Raw genomic sequence first — 23,369 nt, 5'->3', positions numbered from 1 at the left:
TTAGCATGGCCAATCCACCTAACCTGTACATCTTTGGACTGTGGGAGGAAACCAGAGCACCTGAAGGAAACCCACGCAGACACGTGGAGAATGTGTTAATTTCACACAGACAGTCACCTAAGGCTGAAATTGAACCAGATCCCTGGCGCTGTGAGGCAGCAGTGCTAACCACTCTGCCACCGTTTCACCCCCAAAAGGCTTATAAATCGGACTATGTCAGGAAGCATTAATTTTACAGTTCTGCCTGTGGAGTGGGGGTACCAGTGTGAAGTTATATATTACCAGCATACCTTTAATGGTAACTGCCCACAAACTAAAAACAGCAATTAAATCGAATCATTGGTTGGCAAATCTACTTTTATATAGTTATAGTGATAATTATTCAGCTGCTGGAAACCACATTGGCCGTACCAATTATCCTAATCTCAGCAGGTTTTGTACAAGTTGTACTGGAACCTTGCAACTGCAGATACAAACTAAGGGTTAGAGTATAGAATTGGGAGGGGCAGGGAGATATTCTGAGATTCTATCGAGAGAAGCCAAATTTGCTTTTTAATTAAGTCTCAGGATGTGGGCATCATTGACAAGGTGGCATTTATTGCCCATCCCTGGATTATCTGAGAAAGGTGCGGAGCCTTCATTTTGAACAGGTGGGAGCGGTTTTTGACATAAATGGATGGTTTGTGACAACAGGGCAATTAAGAGTGAACCCAGCTGTGGACCTGGATCACATGTAGGGTCGAATTTCATGTGAGCTAGGCAGGTGTAACTAGAAGTGGCCTTGTCTCCCGGTCTCGCCCACGATCATTAGGGACTCGTGCTGTTACAGAGAACAAAGAAAATTACAGCACAGGAACAGGCCCTTCGGCCCTCCAAGCCTGCACCGACCATGCTGTCTGGCTGAACTAAAACCCCCTGCCCAAAGAACAAAAATGCAGTGCTAATTGGCAGAGAAAGCCAGCAGACAGGCAGGAGGCTGGCCACTTAAGTGGCAGTCCATATTGGGTGAGCGAGGGTGTGGGTGCCGTGTCCAGTGGCGGCCCACCATAAAGCTTAAAGGTGGCGCACTGAGGCTGTTGAAGAAATGGGAGGATGTGTCTGCTGGAAGATATGCCAGGCAGGAAGTGACATTTGGCAGCCAGCAAGCCCCTTGTTTCACCAATGATTCTGTGAGCCATATAGGAGTTGGTGGCAGCTAAGAGGGACATATTGATGCCCAGGGATGGAAGAAGGCCATCCGACCTAACACAAAGTGGCAGCCGAGATCACTAGGCATGACCTTGACGGACGCACCTGGATCCAGTGCGGGAAAAGGTTCAATCACCTCGGTACTGGGCACAGGTGAGTTCCGAATGGGTATTGTCCAATGTGGGGGACAGAGGAAGGATGCCTGTCCCTCATTCCAATCAAGTGTGTGGGATTTATGGACTCTTAGAGCTCACATCTGCTCTTGTGTCTCAAAGCTGCAGAGCTGAATCTGAAGCCGTGGGCCTATCAAATGGCCAGGTGTCCAAAGGGATGGTAATGTTCTCTTGGAGGGGGGGGCGGTGGGGGGCTGCATGGTGTGGGGCTGGAGGTGAAGGTTGACTACTCAATGGAGCTCCACACTTGTAGGAGAAATGCAGCCACAACAAACAGGAGAGAGCAGCCACTAATGATGGGGTGTCAAATTTGGCCATGTTCACCTGTGAGTGTGAGTATGAAGAGAGGTCATTAGATTGCATGAAGGTGATACACTTTGGAAGTTCTGAGGAACAAAGGGACCTTGGAGTGCTTGTCCGTAGATCTCTGAAGGCGGAAGAGCAAGTTAATGGGAAACTGAAAAAGGCATTTGGGACACTTCTATTTATCAACTGAAGCATAGATTACAAAGCCAGGAAGTCATGTTGGAGTTGTATAGATGTCATAGCTGGAGAGTTGTGTGCAATTCTGGTCGCCACATTATCGGAAGGATGTGATTGAACTGCAGGGGTTGCAGAGGAGATAGAACTATAGAATCATAGAAAATCTACAGCACAAACAGGCCCTTCGGATCACAAGTTGCACCGATCTTATCTCTACCTACTAGGCTTACCTATAACCCTTAATCCTATTAACCCCCATGTACTCATCCAGAAGTCTCTTAAAAGACCCTATCGAATTTGCTCCACCACCACTGACGGCAGCCGATTCCACTCACCCACCACCCTCTGGGTGAAAAACTTACCCCTGACATCTCCTCTGTACCTACTCCCCAGCACCTTAAACCTGTGCCCTCTTGTGGCAGCCATTTCAGCCCTGGGGAAAAGCCTCTGAGAATCCACCCGATCTTTCCTCTCAACATCTTATACACCGCTAGCAGGTCCCCTCTCATCCTTTGTCTAAGGAGAAAAGATTGAGCTCTCTCAACCTATCCTCATAAGGCATGCCACCCAATCCAGGCAACATCCTTGTAAATCTCCTCTGCACCCTTTCAATGGCTTTCACATCCTTCCTGTAATGAGGCGACCAGAACTGAGCACAGTATTCCAAGTGGGATCTGACCAGGGTCTTATACAGCTGAGATGAACCAGGAAGCTGCTTGGATGGAACATTTAAGTATTGAAGAGACATCAGATAGGCTTGGGTTGTGTTTGTTGGTGCAGAGAAGACGGAAGGGGTGACCTGGTCGAGGTGTACAAGATTACGAAGGGCATGGACTAGGTCAATAGGAAGCAGCTGTTCTCCTTAGTTGAAGGGTCAGCCATGAGGAGACATAGATTCAAAGTGAGGGCCAGGAGGTTTAGAGGGGATCTGAAGAAAAACATTTTTACCCAGAGGGTGGTGACGGTCTGGAATGCGCTGCCTGGGGGAGTGGTGGAGGCGGGTTACCTCACATCTTTTAAGAAGTACTTAGATGAGCACTTGGCACACCGTAACATTCGAGGCTTTGGACCAAGTACTGGGAAGTGGGATTAGGTAGGAGGTCAGGTGTTTCCCGCACGTCAGTGCAGACTCGATGGGCCGAAGGGCCTCTTCTATGATTCTATGATTCTACAGTTCCAATTTAGTCATCAACATTAAGGTGTGTGGAGTAACATGGGAGGGGACAAAATTGATGCATCTCAAACTTGCCATTTCATAATTGGATAACATTAAACATCAAAAGAGAAAACTCCAACAATATTTCAATTACAAAAGTCTCACCAATTAACAACGCACAGTAAGAGCTGTTGGCTTTGATTTAATGGGATCATTATTGCTTCGGAGTCAGAGGTTTTAGGGTCAAGCCCCCACTCCAGAGACTTGAACACATGATCCTGGATGATCTTTGAATGCAGAAATGAGGGAGGGTTGTGCTGTCAGAGGTACTATTTTCCACATGAAAGATTGGATGCCTGCCTGCTCTTTTGGGTGGGTCTGGAAGAACAAGGGTGGTTCCCAGCATTACGGCCAACAATTTTCCCTCAAACAACACGTTGAAGAAAACAGATTATCCATTTTATAATGTTGTCACGGTTGGTGGAAAGTTGGTCACAGTAGGTTGAATCTTCTGGTGGCAATACGAATCTGTGGGTTAGAGAGTCAGCAAGAGGTGTGGCCTCTTTTCAGGGAGACCTGCTGTATCTTGGTCCACTCAGACATTTAGCAGGCAAGCACCAGGCCTTCCTCCAGAATTAAAGACCCCATCAGCCAAGAACTACCAGCCAATCAGAGGTCAGGAACTCTTCTGTACTCAACAGTGCCACAGAGGAGGTGGTGGCTGCTGCCGGTACCACACAGACCCGAGGCCTTGGATTGAAGAGGGATTCAGGCAATGGCAAGTGAAGGAGAGGTCACAAGACAGGAATGGCAAAAGGGAGTGAGGGGCTTTGGGATGGCTCTCATTGCACGCCCCACTTCCCATTATTGGATCTCTCAATTGAGCACTAGATGCCTTTGGAAAAGGGAACAACCAATACCCCACTCCCACCTTGAGCTACCAAGGTTTGCTTGTGGTAATCCTCACATGCTGAGTCATTAGGCTGTGATTTAAGTATTGAACCAATTTAATGGCAAGTCAAGGCCCTTAACTCAGTATTAATTGCCCTCAGTACGGTGGCATAATGGTTAGCACTGCTGCCTCACAACACCAAGGACCTGGGTTCGGTTCTGGCTTGGTCACTGTCTGGGTGGAATCCACATGTTTTCCCCATGTCTGCACAGGTTTCCATCGGGTGCTCCAGTTTCCTCCCACAGTCCAAAAGATGCACCAGTTAGGTGCATTGACCATGCTAAATTCTCCCTCAATGATCTAAACAGGCGTCAGAGATGACAACTAGGGGATTTTCACAGGAACTTCATGCAGTGTTAATGTAAGCCTACTTGTAACACTAATAAATAAACTTTAATTTAACTTCAGGGCCTCAATTGGCAGTGAGACCAGGAAGAATGTCAAAGAACCTAGACCCAGTTGTCTTAATCTCTCTGGGGGCAAGAAAATTGCAGGGTCGACTCATGCCACCCCGCCATCAAACTCTCCAAGGGGGAGAACACAAGATTCTACCCAGCATTTCTAATACTACAACGCTTCAAAAATTACTCAATATTTGTAAAATCCTTGGCGTTGTCCTGAGATCAGGAACAGCAACATGTAAATGCAAGTTCCTCATTTCTATTATTTTCCAAGAACTATTAAGATGCAAAGATGTCTTGGTGCGCATCCAAGTTAAAATAGGGTGTGCCAGCTCACCAAATGACACATGACCACCATTGTTTGCAAAACAGAAAGCTGTAATTAACTTGTGATCAGGCATTGGGAATGACAGCAGCATTAATGTGTAATGTCTTTAGCCACACACAACCATTACAAAGCAGCATATATCTTGCTTATAATATGTTCCAGGCAATGACCATCTCCAACAAGAGAGAACCTGACCATTGACGTTCAATGACATTATCATTGGGGCGGCACAGTGGCACAGGGATTAGCTCTGCTGCCTCACAGTGCCAGGGACCCAGGTTCAATTCCAGCCTTGGAGCACTCCACTTTGTGTGGAGTTTGCATTTTCTCCCTATGTCTGTGCAGGTTTCCTTCAGGTGCTCTGGTTTCCTCCCACATTCCAAAGATGTGCAGGTTAGGTGGATTGGCCATGCTAAATTGACCCTGATGTTGAGGGATTAGCAGGGTAAATGTGTGGAATTATGCGAATAGGGCCTGGGTGGGGATTGTGGTTGGTACGGACTCCATAGACCAAATGGCCTCCTTCTGTACTGTAGGGATCCTATGATCACAGAATTCCCTACTATCAACATCCTGCGGGTTACCACTGACCAGAAACTTAACTGGATTAGCCATGTAAATATTATGGCTACAAGAGCAGTTCCAAGGCTAGGAATCTCTGCGGAGAGTAACTCACCTCCTGACTCCCCAAAGCTTGTTCACCTCCGACAAGGCACAAGTCAAGAGTGTGATGGAATATTCCCCATTTGCCTGAATGGGCACAGCTCCAACAACACTCAAGAAGTCAATACCATCCAGGACCAAGCAGCCCAGTTGCTTGACACCTGTTCTATAAACATTCACTCCCTCTACCCCTGACGCACAGTACCGACCGTGTGTACCATCTACAAGACACACTGCAGGAACTCAACAAGCGTTCTTCAACAGCACCTTCCAAACTTATGACCATCACCAACTAGAAGGTCAAGGGCAGCAGTAACATGGGAAGACAACCACTCAGCAATTCCCTTCCAAGCCACTCACCATCCTGAAATATATGGCTGTTCTTTCACTGTCGCTAGGTCAAGATCCTGGACTCCCATCCTAACTTCACTGTGGGTGCACCTACACGACATAGACTGCATTGATTCAAGAAGGCAGTTCACCACCACCTTCTCAAGGGCAATTGGGGATCGGCAATAAATGCTGGCCTTGCCAGCAATGCCTGCATCCCGTAAAATGAATTAAAAGAATAAATTAAATATCTTGCTTATAAAGGTTAGTCCTGTTAAGAAATGAGGGCAAATCTTTTCATCGTAAAACTTTAAGTTTTATTGCTCTATTCTAATCATTGTTCACTTCAAGATATTAATTGTTTATCCAGACAGTCATGTCTAAACTATTAAAATATACTCAAGATGGAACATTTTTATCTGAGTGATTTATCTTTCTGGGGCATGAAAGTGTATCTGGTGAGTTAACTAATGAATAAATATAATTAAAAACCAGTTAGACAGGAGTAGAATGTACTTGCTTCCTGCTTGTATGATTATTAGAGATAATAGGTACAAGAATGTAAATTGCTGACAATGATATGCGTTCTGAACTCAATTACATCATTCGCTGCAGTTTGGAAAGTTGAATATGTTGATTGAATTGAATTGATTTATTATTGTCACATGTACTGGGATGCAGTAAACAGAATTGTTTCTTGCACGCTATACAGACAAAACATACCATTCATAGAGTACATAGTGGAGAAGGGAAGGAGAGGTTACAGAGCAAATTTTTTTTACAAAGTTATTAGTGTTACAAGTAGGCTTACATTAACACTGCAATGTGGTTACTGTGAAAACCCCCTAGTCGCCCACTCTGGCCCCTGCACAGGTACACTCAGAGGAGAATTTAGCGTGGCCAATGCTCCTAAGTGGAACACCTTTCAGACTGTGGGAGGGAAACTGGAGCACCCGGAGGAAACCCATGCAGACACGGACAGAACATGAAGACTCCACACAGAGAGTAACCCAAGCCGGAAATCGAACCCGGGTCCCTGGCACTCTGAGACCACAGTGCCAACCACTGCACTACCGTGCCGCCCCAAAGCATAGAATGAGAATAAAAGATAGAGTTAGAGGATATGCTGGGGACAGCTTAGAAGAAGTCATACACTAATAGAATCCCCACAGTGCAGAAGGAAGCCATTCGGCCCATCAAGTGTGCACTGACAACAATCCCACTCACGGCCCTATCCCCACAACCCCACACATTTACCCCTTTAACCTACAGTAAGGGGCAATTTAGCATGGCTAATCAACCTAACCCTCACGCCTTTGGACTGTGGGAGGCAACAGGAACACCCGGAGGAAATCCATGCAGACACAGGGAGAATGTGCAAACTCCAAGCAGAGAGTGACCCAAGCTGGGAGTCGAACCCAGGTCCATGGTGGTGTGAGGCAGCACCACTAACCACTGTGCCACCCCCATTGCGTCTGCACCACCATTCAATGAGATCAGGACTCAGTGACACAGTTAGCACTGCTGCCTCGCAGCGCCAAGGACCTGGGTTCGATTTCCGGCCTTGGGTGACTACCTGTGTGGAGTCTGCACGTTCTCCCTGTGTCCGCGTGGGTTTCCTCTGGGTGCTCCGGTTTCCTCCCAGAGTCCAAAGGTATGTGAGTTAGGTGCATTGTAAGAAGTCTTACAACACCAACAGGTTTATTTGGTAGCAAAAGTCACTAGCTTCCAGAGCGCTGCTCCTTCATCAAGTGAGTGGGATTGGCAGACTCAGTGGGTTGAATCTTTCTGCACTAAGGGATTCTATGATTACATCCGATTTGTCTTTACTGCAGCTGCATTCTTGCCTTTTGTATCTTTAATGTTCAGTTTGACAGGATTGTCAAATGAGTTTTTTTTTGGTGATAAAAACTTAACATTTCTTTGCATTGGTCATGGATGCACAACTTAGGTGCGTTGGCAATGCTAAATTGCTCCTTAGTGTTCCAGGATGTGTAGGTTAGAGGAATAAATATGTGGGGTTACGGGGATAGGGCTGAGGTGGAATTGTTGTCAGTGCAGACTCAATGGGCCGAATGTCCTCCTTCTGCACTGTAGGATTTCTATGATTCTTTGACTGATCTGGTATAATTCTCAACTCCACTTTTCCCTCTTATTCCCATAATGTGTGATTCCCTTACTAATTAAAACTCTATTATAGCTTTGGAGACACTTAGAGACTCACCACCACTGCTCTGTACGGTGTAGAATTCCACAGATTCACTACCCTCTGAAATTCCTCTTCATCTCTGGCTTACCCCGAGATTACACCCTCTGAACCTAGACTCTCCCACAAGTGGAAACAACCTCTCGATATCAATTCTGCCAAGCTCCCTAAGAATCTTGTTCTGTAATTTTTTTTAGATGTTTGATGAATAAAGTATATTTTTGCAAAGAAATGTTAAGTTTTTATCATAATACAAAAAAAACTCATTTGACAATTCTGTCAACTGAATATTAAAGATACAAAAGGCAAGCACAGAGGTGCAGCAGACAGTAATCGTATATTATCATAGAATCCCTTAGTGCAGAAGGAAGCCATTCGATCCATTGAGTCCGCACTGACAACAATAGCACCCAGACCTTATCCCCGTAACCCCACATATTTACCCTGCTAGTCTCCCTGACACTAAGGAGCAATTTAGCATGGCCAATCAACCTAACCTGCACATCATTGTACTGTGGGAGGAAACTGGAGCACCCAGAGGAAACCCACACAGACATGGGGAGAATGTGCAAACTCCACACAGACAGTGACCTGAGGCCAGAATTGAACTCAGGTCCCTGACTCTGTGAAGCATCAGTGCTAACCACTATGCCACCATGCTGCTCTGAAAGGCCTTCATAGTGAGAGGATTTTAATACAGAAGCCCAGTTGTCTTGCTGCAATTATACAGGACTTTGGTGAGGCCACACCTGGAAATATTATGTGCAGTTTTGGTCTGAAGAAGGATGTTCTTGCTACAGAGGGAGTGCAGCAAAGCCTGATTCCTGGGTTGGTGGCTCTGACATACGAGGAGAGATTGTGTCGGTTAGAGTTATACTCACTGGAGTTCACAATAATGAAAGGGGCTTTTATAGAAACCTATAAAATTCTAACAGGGCTAGTCAAGGTAGTTGCAGATGGGATATTCCCAATGGCAGTGGAGTCCAAAACTAGGGGCTATAATCTAAGGATAAGGGTTAAACCTTTCAGGCTGAGATGAAATTTCTTCATTGAGGGAACAGGAAGCCTGTGGAATTCATTGCCACAGAATGCAATTGATGCCAAAACATTGTAAATTTTCAAGAAGAAGTGAGATACAGCAACAGAAACAGAAAATGCGGGATCTGGCTATTGAGTTGAATGAACAGCCATGATCATGCTGAAAGATGGAACACGCTCGAAGGACTAAAGGACTTTCTCTTGGTCTTATTTTCTTTGTTTCTATTACTGAGTATTCACGCTTACAGTTCTCCCATTTTTAAATAAATCCCTGTATCTCTCAGGAATCCTGGCCCTTAACAAACAATGGAAGGAATGGCAGGATAGATAGCAGGAAACTATTTTCTCTGGCGGGAAAGTCCAGATCAAGGGGATACAGTTTTAAAGTTAAAGGTAACATCAGGAGGCAATTTTTTGTACAAAGGCTAATGGGGAGATCAGTTGAAAATTTCAACTTTGATGATTTTTATATCAGGCAAGAGGAACAAAACTAACTTTGGGATATAGAATTTAAATACAGATGAGCTATAATCTAATTGAAGGATGGAATAAGCTGGATGGGCTAAATAGCCTACTCCTGTTTCCATGTTTCTACATCATCAACAACTTGCATTTGGCAGTTTGAACATCTTAAAATGTACCGAGGAGCTTCACAGGGATACAATCAGAGAATTATTGACACTAGAAGTGCTGCCTCAGAGTGCCAGGGACCTCGGCTCAATTCTGGCATCGGGTGACTGGCTGTGTGGAGTCTGCATGTTCTCCCAGTGTCTGTGTGGGTTTCCTCTGGATGCTCCACTTTCCTCCCACGCTCCAAAGATAGGTTTAAGGTGCAAGGGGCAAGGTTTAAAGGAGATGTACGAGGCAAGTTTTTTTACACAGAGGGTGGTGGGTGACTGGAACTCGCTGCCGGAGGAGGTAGTGGAAGCAGATACAATAGTGACAAGTACGCAAATAGAATGGGAATAGAGGGATATGGACCGCAGAAGGATAGGGAGTTTTAGTTCAGACAGGCAGCATGGTCAATGCAGGCTTAGAAGGCTGAAGGACCTGTGCTGTAATGTTCTGCATTCTTTGTTCTATGTGTAGGTTAGGTGGATTGACCATGCTAAATTGTTCTTTAGTGCCCAATATGTGTAGGTTAGGTGGATTGACCATGCTAAATTACCCCTTCGTGTTAAAAGATCTGTGACTCAAAACCAGACATCACCTGGAGTTTGTCAATATCCAATTTCTAACAACCATTCATGACTACAAGTTCAGCTCCACCCTTTGATACCACTTTCCCACGACGCCTCTCCTCTCCTGGTGCCACAATACCCTGGGATAAAGGAACAAGTCATATGTACTTAACCACCTTAAGAAAGAAAATCAAACACTAGTTCCAAACATGTTAAGATTGAGGACAATCACGCTAGGGCAGTTAGACACCCACATACATGTGTACACATACATACACACACACACACACACACACATAGACACCACACACACACACACACACACACACATGCACTTGGCAGGGAATACAGTTTCAAACAATTGACTCAGGTGATAGCCTGGAGTCTGTTACTTAGCTCAGCATTTTAAAGTGAAGGAAAAGATGTTTATTTTATAGGGATTATAAGATTGCTACATCTGTAATTAACCACCAAATAGGTGGGTATTTACAGTTGCCATAAAATAACCATTCTCGGAGACTTGTATATATCTCGTAAATAAATAATTGAATTATAATTATAGAATCATAGACTTCCTACTGTGCAGAAGAGGCCATTCAGCCCATAAGTATATGCCGCTTCTCTGAAAGAACATCTCACTTACCCAGGCCCTCCCCTCTTCCCTATCCCCATAACCCTGCGTACTTACCATGAATAATCCACCTAACCTACACATTTCTGGACACTAAGAGGCAATTTGGCATAGCTAATCAACCTAACCCGCACATCTTTGGACTGTGGAAGGAAACTGGAGCACCTGGAGGAAACCCACACACGCACGGGGAGAATGTGCAAACTCCACACAGATGGAATCGAACCTGGGTTCCTGGTGCTGTGAGGCCGCCATGCTGACCACTGTGCTACCATGCTGTCCTTTCATTATATAATTATGCTAAATATTTTATATTGTATAATATTTAATATTATAAATAATATAAATATGATATAATAAATATCAATACGCTGACCTCCTGTGCGTCTCCAACAACTTTTGAAAAATACATTTCAGCTATTGAGCAGATGGGCACTGAGAGCCTAGTGATTTGCTACCTGCTATGGTGTAGAGAGCTGTGACGACCAGCATCAGCACCGTGGAGAGGTAGAGATTCCATCCCAGGCACACTTGGACAAACAGGGCTCCTGAGTACAGGTCTGTCTGGTGAGATAAAAATGAAATATCGCTGTTTAGTTCTCTGCACAATGCGTTGCAAGTGAAAGGCAAGAGATTCTGTACATGGTTAATGAAAAACAGAAACCACAAAAGGAGATTGGAGAAGTGAGTGCATGGAATGCTCTTTGTCTTTGTCACCTCATCTCTCTCTACACCCTAACTATGACTGTAACACTACATTCTTCACTCTCTCCTTTCCTTCTCTGGGTACAGTATGCTTTGTCTGTATAGCATGCAAGAAACAATACTTTTCACTCTATACTAATATATATAACAATAATAAATCAAATTAAATCAAAATCAATTCACCATTCCTCCCACTTTGATCTTTAGAGTAATTGACCCATCATTGGTGTACTTGGCTTCAGCTAGAGAGCCAGCAGTCTGTCTGGGATTCTCCGACCTCGCCCACGGCGGGGATTCTCCTGTCCCGCTGCTATGAACGGAGATTTGGTTGAGCACCAAATTCTTCATTCTCGCTAGCAGTGGCAGCAGTGTGAGCGAGACCGGAGAATTCCAGCCTCTATTTGCCTCCCCTTCTTATCTTTCAGGCACTCCTCTTTGACCAAGCTTTTCATAACATCTTGAGATTCGGCTCCAGAACTGTTATTGTTGATTGTTGCCTTATGAAGCATCTTGGAAAGATTTTCTACTCGAAAGGCACTATGTATCCAGGAATGAGGAATGCAGTTATGAGGCCAGATCGGAAAAGCTGGGGTTATTTATCTTGGAGCAGAGGAAGTGAAGAGGGGACTTGATAGAGCTGTTTAAATTCATGGATGAACTTGACAGGTTAAATAAGGAGAAATTGTTTCCAGTGGCGGAAGGATCAGTAACCGAGCCTCGCCGATTTATGTGTGGCAAAAGAATCAGATGTTCTTCGGACGGCACAGTGGCATAGTGGTTAGCACTACTGCCTCACAGTGCCAGGGACCTGGGTTCAATTCCCAGCTTAGGTCACTGTCTGTGTGTGGAGTCTGCATGTTCTCCCTATGTCTGCGTGGGTTTCTTCTGGGTGTTCCAGCTTCCTCTAATATTCCAAAGATGGGCTGGTTAGGTGGATTGGCCAGAATAAATGGTCTCTTAGTGTCAGAGGGATTAGCAGGTAATTGCATAGGGTTATGGGGATAAGGCCTGGGTGGGATTGTGGTCAGTGCAGACTCAATGGGCTGAATGGTCTCCTCCTGCATTGTTGGATTCTAGGTGGCACTAGAGTTTTTTATTAGGGGTTGTTATGATACTTTCTGAAGGAGAGATAAAAGCAAATTTAATGGTAACTTTCAAAAGGGAATTGTATAGATGCTGGAAAGAGGAGAAAATGCAGGGCTACAGGGAACGAGCTGAATGATCTGATTTGATTTATTATTGTCACATGTATTGAGATACCATGAAAAGTATTGTTTCTTGCACGCTATACAGACAAAACATAGGGTACATGGGGAGAAAGAAAAGGAGAGGGTGCAGAATATAGTGTTACTGTCATAGCTAGGGTGTAGGGAAAGATTAGCTTAATATACAGTATGTCCAGATGGCAGCAGGGAAGATGGTGTTCTTATATCTGTTGGTACATGTTCTCAGAATTTCACATCTTTTTCCTGATGGAAGAAGGTGGAAGAGAGTGTAAAAGCAAAACACTGCGGATGCTGGAATCTAAAACAAAAACAGAAAATGCTGGAAAATCTCAGCAGATCTGACAGCACTTGTGGGGAGGAAAGGGAGCCAACATTTTGAGTCTAGATGATCCTTTGTCAAAATTCATCAGAAGGGTCATCTAGATTTGAGATGTTGGCTCTATTCTCACCCAACAGAGGTTGTCACAGCTGCTGAGGTTTTCCATCATTTTGTGTACTTGTGTGAAAGACAGTATGTCTGGGATCCTTCGGGTCCTTGATTTTGCTGGCTGCTTTTCCAAGGCAGCGGGAAGTATAGACGGAGTTAATGGATGAGAGGCTGGTGTGTGTGACGGATTGGGCTTCGTTCATGACCTTTTGTAGCTTCTTGAGCCAACATGGGCATTATAGACTGAATGGTCTACCTTATCATTCAATGACTCAATGTCATTAGCATTGTCCTGTCCTGCTCTTTCTCTCTGTCTGTTAGGGAGCTAAATCTCTGAGTGTTCTGTAGAAAGAACTACTGAGAAGCATCTGAGATTCCACTAACCTCTTCTGTGAACTTCTAAGATATAATGGCTGCTTCTGTCTACACAGCCTGGATTTATTTTCCTTAATCATTTGGACAGACTCTTAAGAAAGAAAATCCTTATAATCTCCAATGCTAAAGGCAGACTGGAGATGAACTAGCCAGAAGGTGTCTGTGATTAACAGTCATAGAATGTGCAAAGCTGCAGAAGAAACAGGTTTCAAATAACATGTTTGGGCATCAATAGATATACAAGAAATAAGATCCATAAAACCTTTGCAACAAAAGAATAACAGAAATGTGCTTCAAGAGGCAACATTTCTAGTAATATGACAACATTAACTTAAAGACTCATCATTAGGGGAATGTTTTCTTTCCAGTTAGGGTATGTGGAAACAAACCCTATAGGTGAAATTTTACAAAAAAATTCGATGTGCTGAATGAGCAAGAAAACAGGAAAATTTCAGATCGTTTTTAAGGTGAATTTTAAAATGCAATCTTATGGCATTTAGTGCAAGAAAAGTGCCAGGACGTGATTCTCGCCACTGGATTCGCTGGGGAAGAATACTGGGAGATCTCCTGCCAGTCCCCACCCATCCACCCCATAGACAACCGGAGACCACATCATCCATTACCTCCATGGACATCACTACCAGCCAACCACCAACGCCACCACCCCCCCCCCCCACCCCGCCACCTCCCCCTCGCCGCCAATCGCCCCTCCTCTCTCACATACCACAGAGTTCTCTCCCTCCTCAATCGCTGATTGACCTCCCCTCCCCTTCCTCCCTGCACACACTGGCAGAGATCCCCCTCCCCTCCCACCAATTTCACAGCTGAAATTGTTGTCCACCTTGTATTCATCACCCCGGGCCTGTTCTATCATTCCCGCAGTGGTACAATCCGGGCAGACAGTGCATTGCATATCCTCTGCTCAGTCTTTCCTAGTCTACCACAGACCAACAAGAAGAGCTTAAAAAGGGCCTCCTTTAAATGGGGGTCACAACTCCCCCCCTCCCCCCGCTTAAATGACCAATGTTTCAGGCCTAATTCCAGCTCCAAAACTGAAATGAAAGGCTGATTTTCCCCCCTACCTCGGGACGAGCGAGACTGTAAAATCCTGCCCATTATTTCATAAACACTCAATTATTAAGATGTATTCTTAAAATGCCGTGTGAATTATCAGAGAAAATCTTCCCAGACAGGCCAAAAAAAAAGACATGACAAATTTAGTGACTGAAGGAATGAATTCAAGATTATTGATCAACGCTTAGGTTAACTCAAGATTAGTTAAGCTTTCTCCTCTTACTATTGACAGTTTGCTTTTTATCATTCTGACTCTACCTTTTTAATAGTTAATAAACTTTCACAATTCACCATTTAAAAGAGTTCTTTCTTGCCACGTGGTTAAGTCTATAGAACCTAACTGAGGATTTACTGCAAACAAATGAACCCCATAAGTCTCAGACTGAATACAGCATAATTTTAACAACTGCAGAAATGCTAGGCCTGAATAAACAATGATAATGGTTAATTTGGGAGGGTTTATTATTGGTTATAATTTATCAGGGTGTGCCATGCCAAACGAGATCGACGGCAAGTGATTTTAGTGCAATGTAATTGCAGAAGGTGTGACCACCTACTCATCTCACACCATAGGGTGTGCCAATTTTCAGGGGATTTCAAGGATGAGTCTACAAGTCAGAGCAGTTGCATCAAATAATGGCCTTACCAGTGTAAATCCAAACACAATGAAAATGAGGTAATGTGCTTTGCAGTTATATTTTGATAGATCAACAAGAATAACTTTAACATTTACTGCCAGTGGTCATGAAGTTCACTGCCTTGCAGTTGGTCAGAAGACGTGTCTGATCGATGTAGACCTTTGTACTGCAGGTCAACATCCTCTTGGGCCGAGAGAATGATTCCGCCTGTGGGGGAACCTAGAGTTAGGAGGCACTGTTTAAAATTAGGAAGGAGGTCTCCCTGGAGATAAGGGGGAATTTCTTCTCTCAGAGAATGGTTAATCGTTGGAGCTTTCTACTCCAGAGAGTACTGGAGGGTGGACTTACTGAATATATTCAAGGCTGAGTTACATTTTTGACGGGAATCAAGTCGAGAGGATTAATAATCACGCAAGTTTAAAAATCATAGAAGCTGCAAGCTGTATCTCAGTCACATAGGGAAAGCTATGCACAAATCACAAGTCTTGTTTAAAACAGACCCAGAAAAGAATCAAGGCCCATTTAACTGAACGATGTGCAGTTGCAGCTCATGTTTGGCCATTAGAACAAGGAGCAGTGGAAGGGGGGGTTGATATACCACTAGTCAGCGATAAAGCCATCATTGCTTGACGCTATAACACGCAAAAGTTATAATTGGACACTATACCTTTATGTATGCATGATATAACCTTAATCAATAACCGTGAGTGGACAGAGATAACCCCTATGACACAACTGGTATAATCCAATTACTTATAATCCAATTTGAAACTATAACTGCTTGCGTATTTCAGAATTCTGTACTTCCACTGTCCTCGATGACTTACATGGGAATTCTAAAGCTATAGGGTGGGATTATACAGCCTCGCTCGTTTCACAAATCAGAAAATCCTGCTTGAGGCCAACAGACCTTCCCATGCTCCACCTCTTGCCTGCCCCAATTCCCGTGGCGGGTGGGATAGTAAAATTCCAGCCATAGATTTAATAAATCATCTTAAACCACTTGGGGGGGAATGGTAGTTTTAACTACAGCAACTAATAAAACATCAGCGAACACAAGTGACAGGGAGCAAAGTGGAGTGAAGGCGACAACCCAGTCAGCCGCAATCTTATTGAATGATGGAGCAGGCCTGAGGGGCCGAATGGCCCATGCCTGCTCTTATTTATTATGTTCTCACAAAGCACAATTCAAGCAAGGGTTGGTCGGAGGCTCATTTTACACCCTGTGGAAATCTGTGACAAAGACATGTGAGCCTGAATATAAAAACTGCTTGCTCAGTCACTATCACTGGTTCACGAGACAAGTTCCACTCTCTTGTATATTGAAGTAAAGCAAGCTCTGATTTGCCATCCAATTCCCAGAATGTAGGGTGGTGACAGTAATGCGTAAATATTAAGCTCTTTTCAGTCGCACAATGTCTTGAGTTGTCTATTACTGTGGGCCAGCACCAGTCATGCTTTTTCAACCCTCTGGAAGACCCTGCTCTGTGCTTAATGGAATTCTTACTAAAATGCTCCTTTTATTAAAACATGGTATGCAGTTATTCATGCAGCATGCACTGCATATTGAAGGAAAATATTATCAGTAAACTATTCAGGTTGTACAGTCCCAGCATTGTTGTTGTTCAAAACACGTGGTGAGATATGAGACTCTAAAGACTTAGGGCATAACTAGTGTTTGCCAACAGTGTGAAAAAAACTCATAGCAAATCACTATCAGGGTTGGATGGTGGCAGAGTGATAATGTCACTGGATATAATCCAGCGTCCAAGGCTTATACTCTGGGAACAACTGTTCAAATCTCATCATGGCAGCTGTTGAAATTTGAATTCAATTTTTTAAAACACCTGGAATTGGGAGCTAGTCTTAGTAATTGTGACCATAAAGCTATCATCGATGATTGTAAAAATCCATCGGGTTCACTAAAGTCCTTGGCGAATGGAAATCTGCCATCCTGGTATGCCTTACATGGGACTTCAGATCCACAGCAACACGTTTGACTCAACTGCCCTCTGAAATGGCCCAGAAGCTGTTCAGTGCCAGGGCAGTTAGGGTGGGCAACAAATGTTGGCCTTGCCAGTGATGCCCACAGCCCTGGCACTGTATCCCATGAAATAATCCACCTGGTTCACTAAAGTCCTTGATGAATGGAAACCTGCCATCCTTACCTGGTCCAGCCTACATGGGACTTCACAGCAACATGCTTGACCCCAAACTGCCCTCTGATTTGGTCTGGCAAGGCATTCAGTGCAAGGGAAATTTGGGGTGACCAACAATCGTTGGCCTTGCCAGTGATGCCCACATCCCTTGAATGAATAGGTTTTTCACTCCCACCAGTTTTTCCACCCCATCAGTTTTCATTTGCCATTCACTTGTTTCAGACAAACTTGCCATGCGTTGGTATGGTTACATCCTGTCATTTCATTAGTATGACCACGTCCTACCATGTTATTTCATTGGTATAACCATGTCCTACCATGTTTAGCCTTGGAAGCCACTCCTTGCCATTGACTCTAATGAAACCCCAAATTAGAACAGAAAGAAGTATTTGAAAAATACAGTGATTCCAGTGCGAAGACTTGTATACCTTGTCCAGAATTTCCTGGCAGATCTGTTGTTTCAGATAAAGGACATCCTGAGGAGTTTGCAAACATCATGTCAAAGCATGCCTCTGTCTTATTATAACATCTTACCAATCCAACTCACCAGTGCCTGACTGAACTTTATTGAATTAGATGTTCAGTTTTCTCATGGCCCCAATCTCAGGGACTCAGTGGGTCACACTAACAACTCTAAGGCAGGTAATTGGGGATTCAATTACATCATTTAAGGTTGATACTTCCAACACTGCTGCATCGAGGTGGCTCTGCACCGAGAGGGGCTGCACCAAAGGGGTGCTGCATTGTCAGAAGTGCCATCTTTCAAATAAGACATTTGACTGAAACTGCCTTTTCAGATGGATGCAAAAGCTCCTATGGCCACTCTCCAACCACACATAAACAACAATGGAAACACAAACTTTACTCACAGATATCTTTGTGAAAACGGACAACAGCAGTGACAAGGCAGATAAATACATCCGAATCCTTTCCCCTCCAAATCTCTTTTGAAGGTATTCAGGCATGGTCACTATCTGTAACAAATAATTGGTAAAAGCCAACTTAACATAAATATATAGCTAGGCAGAATCCTCCCATTTCCCAATTGTAATGAAGTTGTTTGCAACATAGACTTGATGTACTTACCCCAGATGATACGTAGACAGGTACAAATATCCAGGCCAGCACCAAGAGCACATAGGTAGCCTATTGAGACAATTACAAAGCAAGTCATTGACCAGCATAAATTATTATTCAGCTATTGAAGCAGAAAAGTCATTGAAAGGAAAATCCCACCCAAGGTCAATGGACCTTTGCATTGTCTGTGATCTGCCAGCTAGGATTCCTGTGGAGAGCGGGATGGGAAAATTCTGCCCGTTAATTCTGTTTGTCTCTCCACCGCTGCCTGACCTGCTGAGAATTTCCATCCATTGACTCTGTCTACACTTCCTGCTGCCTAGGCAAAGCAGCCAGCATAGTCAAGGACCCCTCGCACCCTGGACATTCTCTCTTCCACCTTCTTCCTTTGGCAAAAAAAATACAAAATTCTGAGGTCACATACCAACCAACTCAAGAACAGCTTCTTCCCTGCTGCTGTCAGACTTTTGAATGGACTTACCCTGCATTAAGTTGATCTTTCTCTACACCCTAGCTATGACTGTAACACTGCATTCTGTACTTTCTCCTTTCCTTCTCTATGAATAGTATGTTTTGTCTGTACAGCGCCCAATAATCAATACTTTTCACTGTATGTTAATAAATGTGACAAAAATAAATCAAATCAAATCATATCAAAGTATTTACTGTTTTTACTACAGAAGCTGAACACTTGCTTATTGTAGTCAGGATAGAGTTTCCAACTTGGAACATAACTAGCAAATTGCACCAAAAAATGTGCTCCCTTTACAAAATGTTCTCTGTCCCTGACCTATCCTCTCCTGGATTCCTGCTCAATCTCACGTACAAATAACAGAATCTGCCTGAACTGCTGCACTTAGGCAGCATTTTAATTTCTAAGAAAAATTTCTGTAACAGTATTCCTTGATGAGCGGGATCTTACCAGCTTGCCCTGTGGTTGATCGGCATGGCGAGCTAGTTAGACAGAGCAAGAGGCGCAAAATCGGGTTTGTGCCTGATTTCTCGACTCTTGCGATCTTTCCAGCCCTATTCTGCTGGCAGAATTCCCGGAAGGGCGCAAGGCTGATTTAAATATTAGTGACATGTTTTGTGTGACAAATTTCCCAGTATACTGTGAACACTGCATATACATTAAATTGGGAGATCAGGCGATGCGCAATGGTGCCCTGAGAACTCAGCAGCTGGCCTCGCGAGCAGGTCAAGACTCCACCTCTCCCTACTGGTGAGAATCACATTACAGCCTCTGTACTGCGCAGAGTGCCATAAGCTACCATGATTTATCTCGCTGAAAAATGGGAGGTTTCCTTGTCCATTTTACACTTAGAATTTTTTTTGTAAAAATTCCAGAGTGGAAATTTGGTGCAGTTTGATTAACCCAGTTGAAAATGGGTCTGTCATATAAATGTTTTAAATCGGTGCCAGTCCATCACTTATGAGGAACCCAGTTTCAATTTGCTAAAAATTACATTCTTTTAAAAAAATACAATAATATTTTCTTATCATGTTAGGAGTAATGTCATCTGTTCCTTAATAATTTTTGAAAAAAAATTCAAAACCTTTGAAAACATCTATGCACTTAGAAAATCATGCTTAATCTTTGGCTCTTCCTCAAAGATCCACAGACAAGCGTAATGAAATGAAAACTCCCAATGATTGTTAATTCATTCTGAAGGTACGACTGAGAGGCATATACCTTGAGTGCAATGTCTTTTAAACCAATGCAAAAGTTGAAAGCAAATTCATTTACATTTTAAATTGTGTGATTTGGGGGGGGGGGGGGGGGCATTTACGCTGATTAAGCAGTAACACCCAGGCCAGAGAATCATAACATCAGGCCACACAGAGGGAGGATACTCAGCCCATCTTGTCAGTGCCAGCTCTTTGAAATAATCCCACTCTCTTGTTTTTCCTATCCCCCACCTCTCCCCCCGCCATTGGCCCCACAAATATTCCCCTTTTGGAGTGATATGAATGTTTGCATGTTTACATTGTTCCAATTTGAAAGGTCAGTACTGCTTCCGTCTCAAATAATTTAAGGTATTCTCATTTAATAATATTTGAGTCAGTTTCTCATTAGAATTTGTAATATCGTTAGAAATTGTATTTTTGTTTGAAATACTTAAGCTAAGGGAATTGAGTTCCACAGTAAGTTAGACTACAAACCTTCCCCTGGCCCATCTGGTGGAATGGAGATGTCTTCTCCCTCTCCCTCCTTTCCCCCACCCCTCTGAAGAGATGGGAATGAAATTAGGCTTGCAAATCGGTGAGGGAAGGCAATGGAGGGAGGGTGCATCGTCTTCCCACCACCATCACATTTTACCAGTGGCGGGGAAGGCAGAAGGAAGGCCTTCGTGCCCAAAGGTCAATCAGGTCATTTAAGTGACATATTCCCACCACAAGAGGATTTTAGCAGCAGCAGATGGGCCTTCCCCCATGTATACAGACCGCCTGGAGAAAGCTGGCAGGCTCCCTGCATGTTTGTTGGTGGGAGAATGGGGACAATGAGGCTGCTTTTGGAGCACTCTTTGGCTAACAGGGGATACTCAGGTTGCAATTTACCCAGGAGCTAGGGGAGCTTATTGTTTTCCACTGCTTTCTCCATGACAATGTTGCAGCCAATCAGAGTCAGCTTGCCAGCCAATCAGCATCCTTTTGTCCTGTATTATATATTGCGGTAGTCATTTGAAATTTGGCATTCTTGAGTTTGTCCTGTTGAGTGCAAGATAAAAAGCTTTGTCTCCTTTTTTCAGCAACGTTGTAGTCCAAATTACCCCAAATGAATGGTAACAGGTCTCCATCAAACAGCAAGTGCTTAGTTTGGGGAAATACTATATACACTTAAAACAGTTTAGTTTCTAACTACACCTTCATATGGTTGGGTTGACATGGTGACACCCAAAAGAAATAATTATATTTTTCAAATATTAAGAGTATTGCTCAAGATCTATCAAATGATTTAGGGTGTAGCACTTGGAAATAACACTGTTATATGGCCTTGAGCAAGAAACGTCAGCAATGATTCAAAGAAACAATTATTGGAATTGCATGAAGTATATGCCATGAACAGAACTGACATGTAAATTTACAATTCCAATTAAAGGCTAACCAGGTGACTAGATTGAGATATTTTGCACCAATCAGTTCACTCACAGTGGTGATTTTAAATGAAGCATTGAATGTGTGATAAAGGAATCCTGCTTTGAGGAACAACAAAATGTCAACAAAACAAAGGTGATAGTCATCAACTTCAGAAAGCCTATTGGAGGGCATGCCCTTGTCTACATTGATGAGGACAAAGTGGAAATGGTTGAGAGCTTCAAATTTTTAGACGTCCAGATCACCAACAACCTGTCCTGATCCCTCCACGCAATCGCAATAATTAAGAAAACCACTAATACCTCTACTTTCTCAGGAAACTAAGGAAATTTGGCATGTCTCACAAACTCTGCAGCTACACCTTAGAAAGCATTCTTTCCAGTTGTATCACAGCTTGCTATGGCTCCTGCTCTGTCCAAGACAGGTAGGTCTTGAATGAAGTAGGTCGTGAATGAAGCCCAGTCCATCACTCAAACCAGCCTTCCATCCATTGACACTGTCTACACTTCCCGCTGCCTCAGAAAAGCAGCCAGCATAATCAAGGACCTCACGCACCCTGGGCATATTCTCTCCCACCTTCTTCCATTGGGAAAAAGATACAAAAGTCCACATACCAATGAACTCAACAACAGCCTCTTCTCTGCTGCCATCAGTGTTTTGAATGGACTAACCTTGCATTAAGTTGATCTTTCCCTACGGCCTAGCCGTGACTATAACACTACATTCTGCACTCTCTCCTCTCCTTTCTATGTACAGTATAGCATGCAAGAAATAATACTTTTCACTGTATACTAATACATGTGACAATAATAAATCAAATCAAAAGGAATTCCCTTACCAAGGGAAGCAAGCAAAGCTAAGACATTCCAGGAAATGAAGGAGTTCCAGTAAAAGGGAGGAAAGGAGTAGGATATTATTGAGAACAATAACCCCAAACTCCACTTGGGAACATGGAAAATGAAACCCGTGTGTGGTGATTTGTGGTGATCTGTCCCTTTAGGAACACCACGGAAAAGGGTCACCTAGCATGGGGGACCAATTGGGATTGAGGTTAGGTAACCGTCCAATGGGATGGAGTCCTCTCCTAAGCAGAAGGCATGTAGGAGACATGTAGGGACTAGGACAGCCATGTGGCTGCTGACCCCTGTACAACTTTTCTTATCACTAAATATCTATTGTGTTTTCAATGAAATCTGTGAATGTGCATTATTACATCTGGCCACAGGGATGGGAGTACGATGACACTGCCTCTGGCCCGATATCTGTGAGTATCCTGTTCCAATTGAAGCCTGAGGAAAGGAGTGCTCACTCAAGTGTCTGTCTTTGAATGAACAGACCCTTTTGAGATGTTAAGATGTTGCCAGGCCTTGAGGGAGGGACACGGGGCTAGCTTGGATTGGTCAGTATAGTCAAAGGTTTCGAAATGTATCGGAAAAAAAGAGAGAAAATAACCATTAGATGCAAGAGCTGTGATTTTGAGATTAAGGAAAAGTGGAAAAAAAAATAAAGGCTGTTGCAAAGTTTTTTGAAAAGGAAAAAAAGGTAAGAGAACGCAGAGAGCAACGTTTTAAGAGGAGAAGAAGAAATGCCCCGGAGAACTGCAGCGAGTTTTTCAAAAGCACTGGAAATTGAAGAGGCTGAGATGGACAGGCTCCCAATCACAGCAGAGCCTGCGGGGGCTCCATGGTTGAGGTCCCTGCACTGATGGCCATAAACAGGTCCAGGAAGTGAACAACTGAGGTGGGGGTCATCCGACCTGACTGTCTGCCCCTCTACTGTGGCTATGTTCATGTCCGGGTGTCCCTGGAGAGGGAACATGCAGTGTCTGAGGGTACTATTAACATCTTCTGTGCTTGCTGGGC

General features: G+C 43.8%; 1 protein-coding gene across 2 annotated transcripts in view; it reads right to left on the bottom strand.

Moving 5' to 3' along the window:
* The window catches only part of LOC145355062 (sodium/mannose cotransporter SLC5A10-like), a 153,837-nt gene that overhangs the window by 119,965 nt on the left and 10,503 nt on the right, over positions 1 to 23,369 (bottom strand). For both annotated transcript variants that reach the window (XM_080206883.1, XM_080206884.1), the window contains exons 4-6: positions 18,421 to 18,480; positions 18,204 to 18,308; positions 11,189 to 11,294 (exon numbers count right to left, since the gene is read on the bottom strand). In XM_080206883.1, the coding sequence (XP_080063009.1) occupies positions 11,189 to 11,294; positions 18,204 to 18,308; positions 18,421 to 18,480 (271 nt within the window). The remainder of the gene's footprint in view (positions 1 to 11,188; positions 11,295 to 18,203; positions 18,309 to 18,420; positions 18,481 to 23,369) is intronic.

The sequence above is a fragment of the Carcharhinus amblyrhynchos genome, chromosome 18 (assembly GCF_965287045.1).
Source record: "Carcharhinus amblyrhynchos chromosome 18, sCarAmb.v2.hapA, whole genome shotgun sequence".
Taxonomy (NCBI): Eukaryota; Metazoa; Chordata; class Chondrichthyes; order Carcharhiniformes; family Carcharhinidae; genus Carcharhinus; species Carcharhinus amblyrhynchos.
The sequence above is the reverse complement of the archived record's forward strand: the minus strand, read 5'-3'. Positions and strand labels throughout refer to the sequence as shown.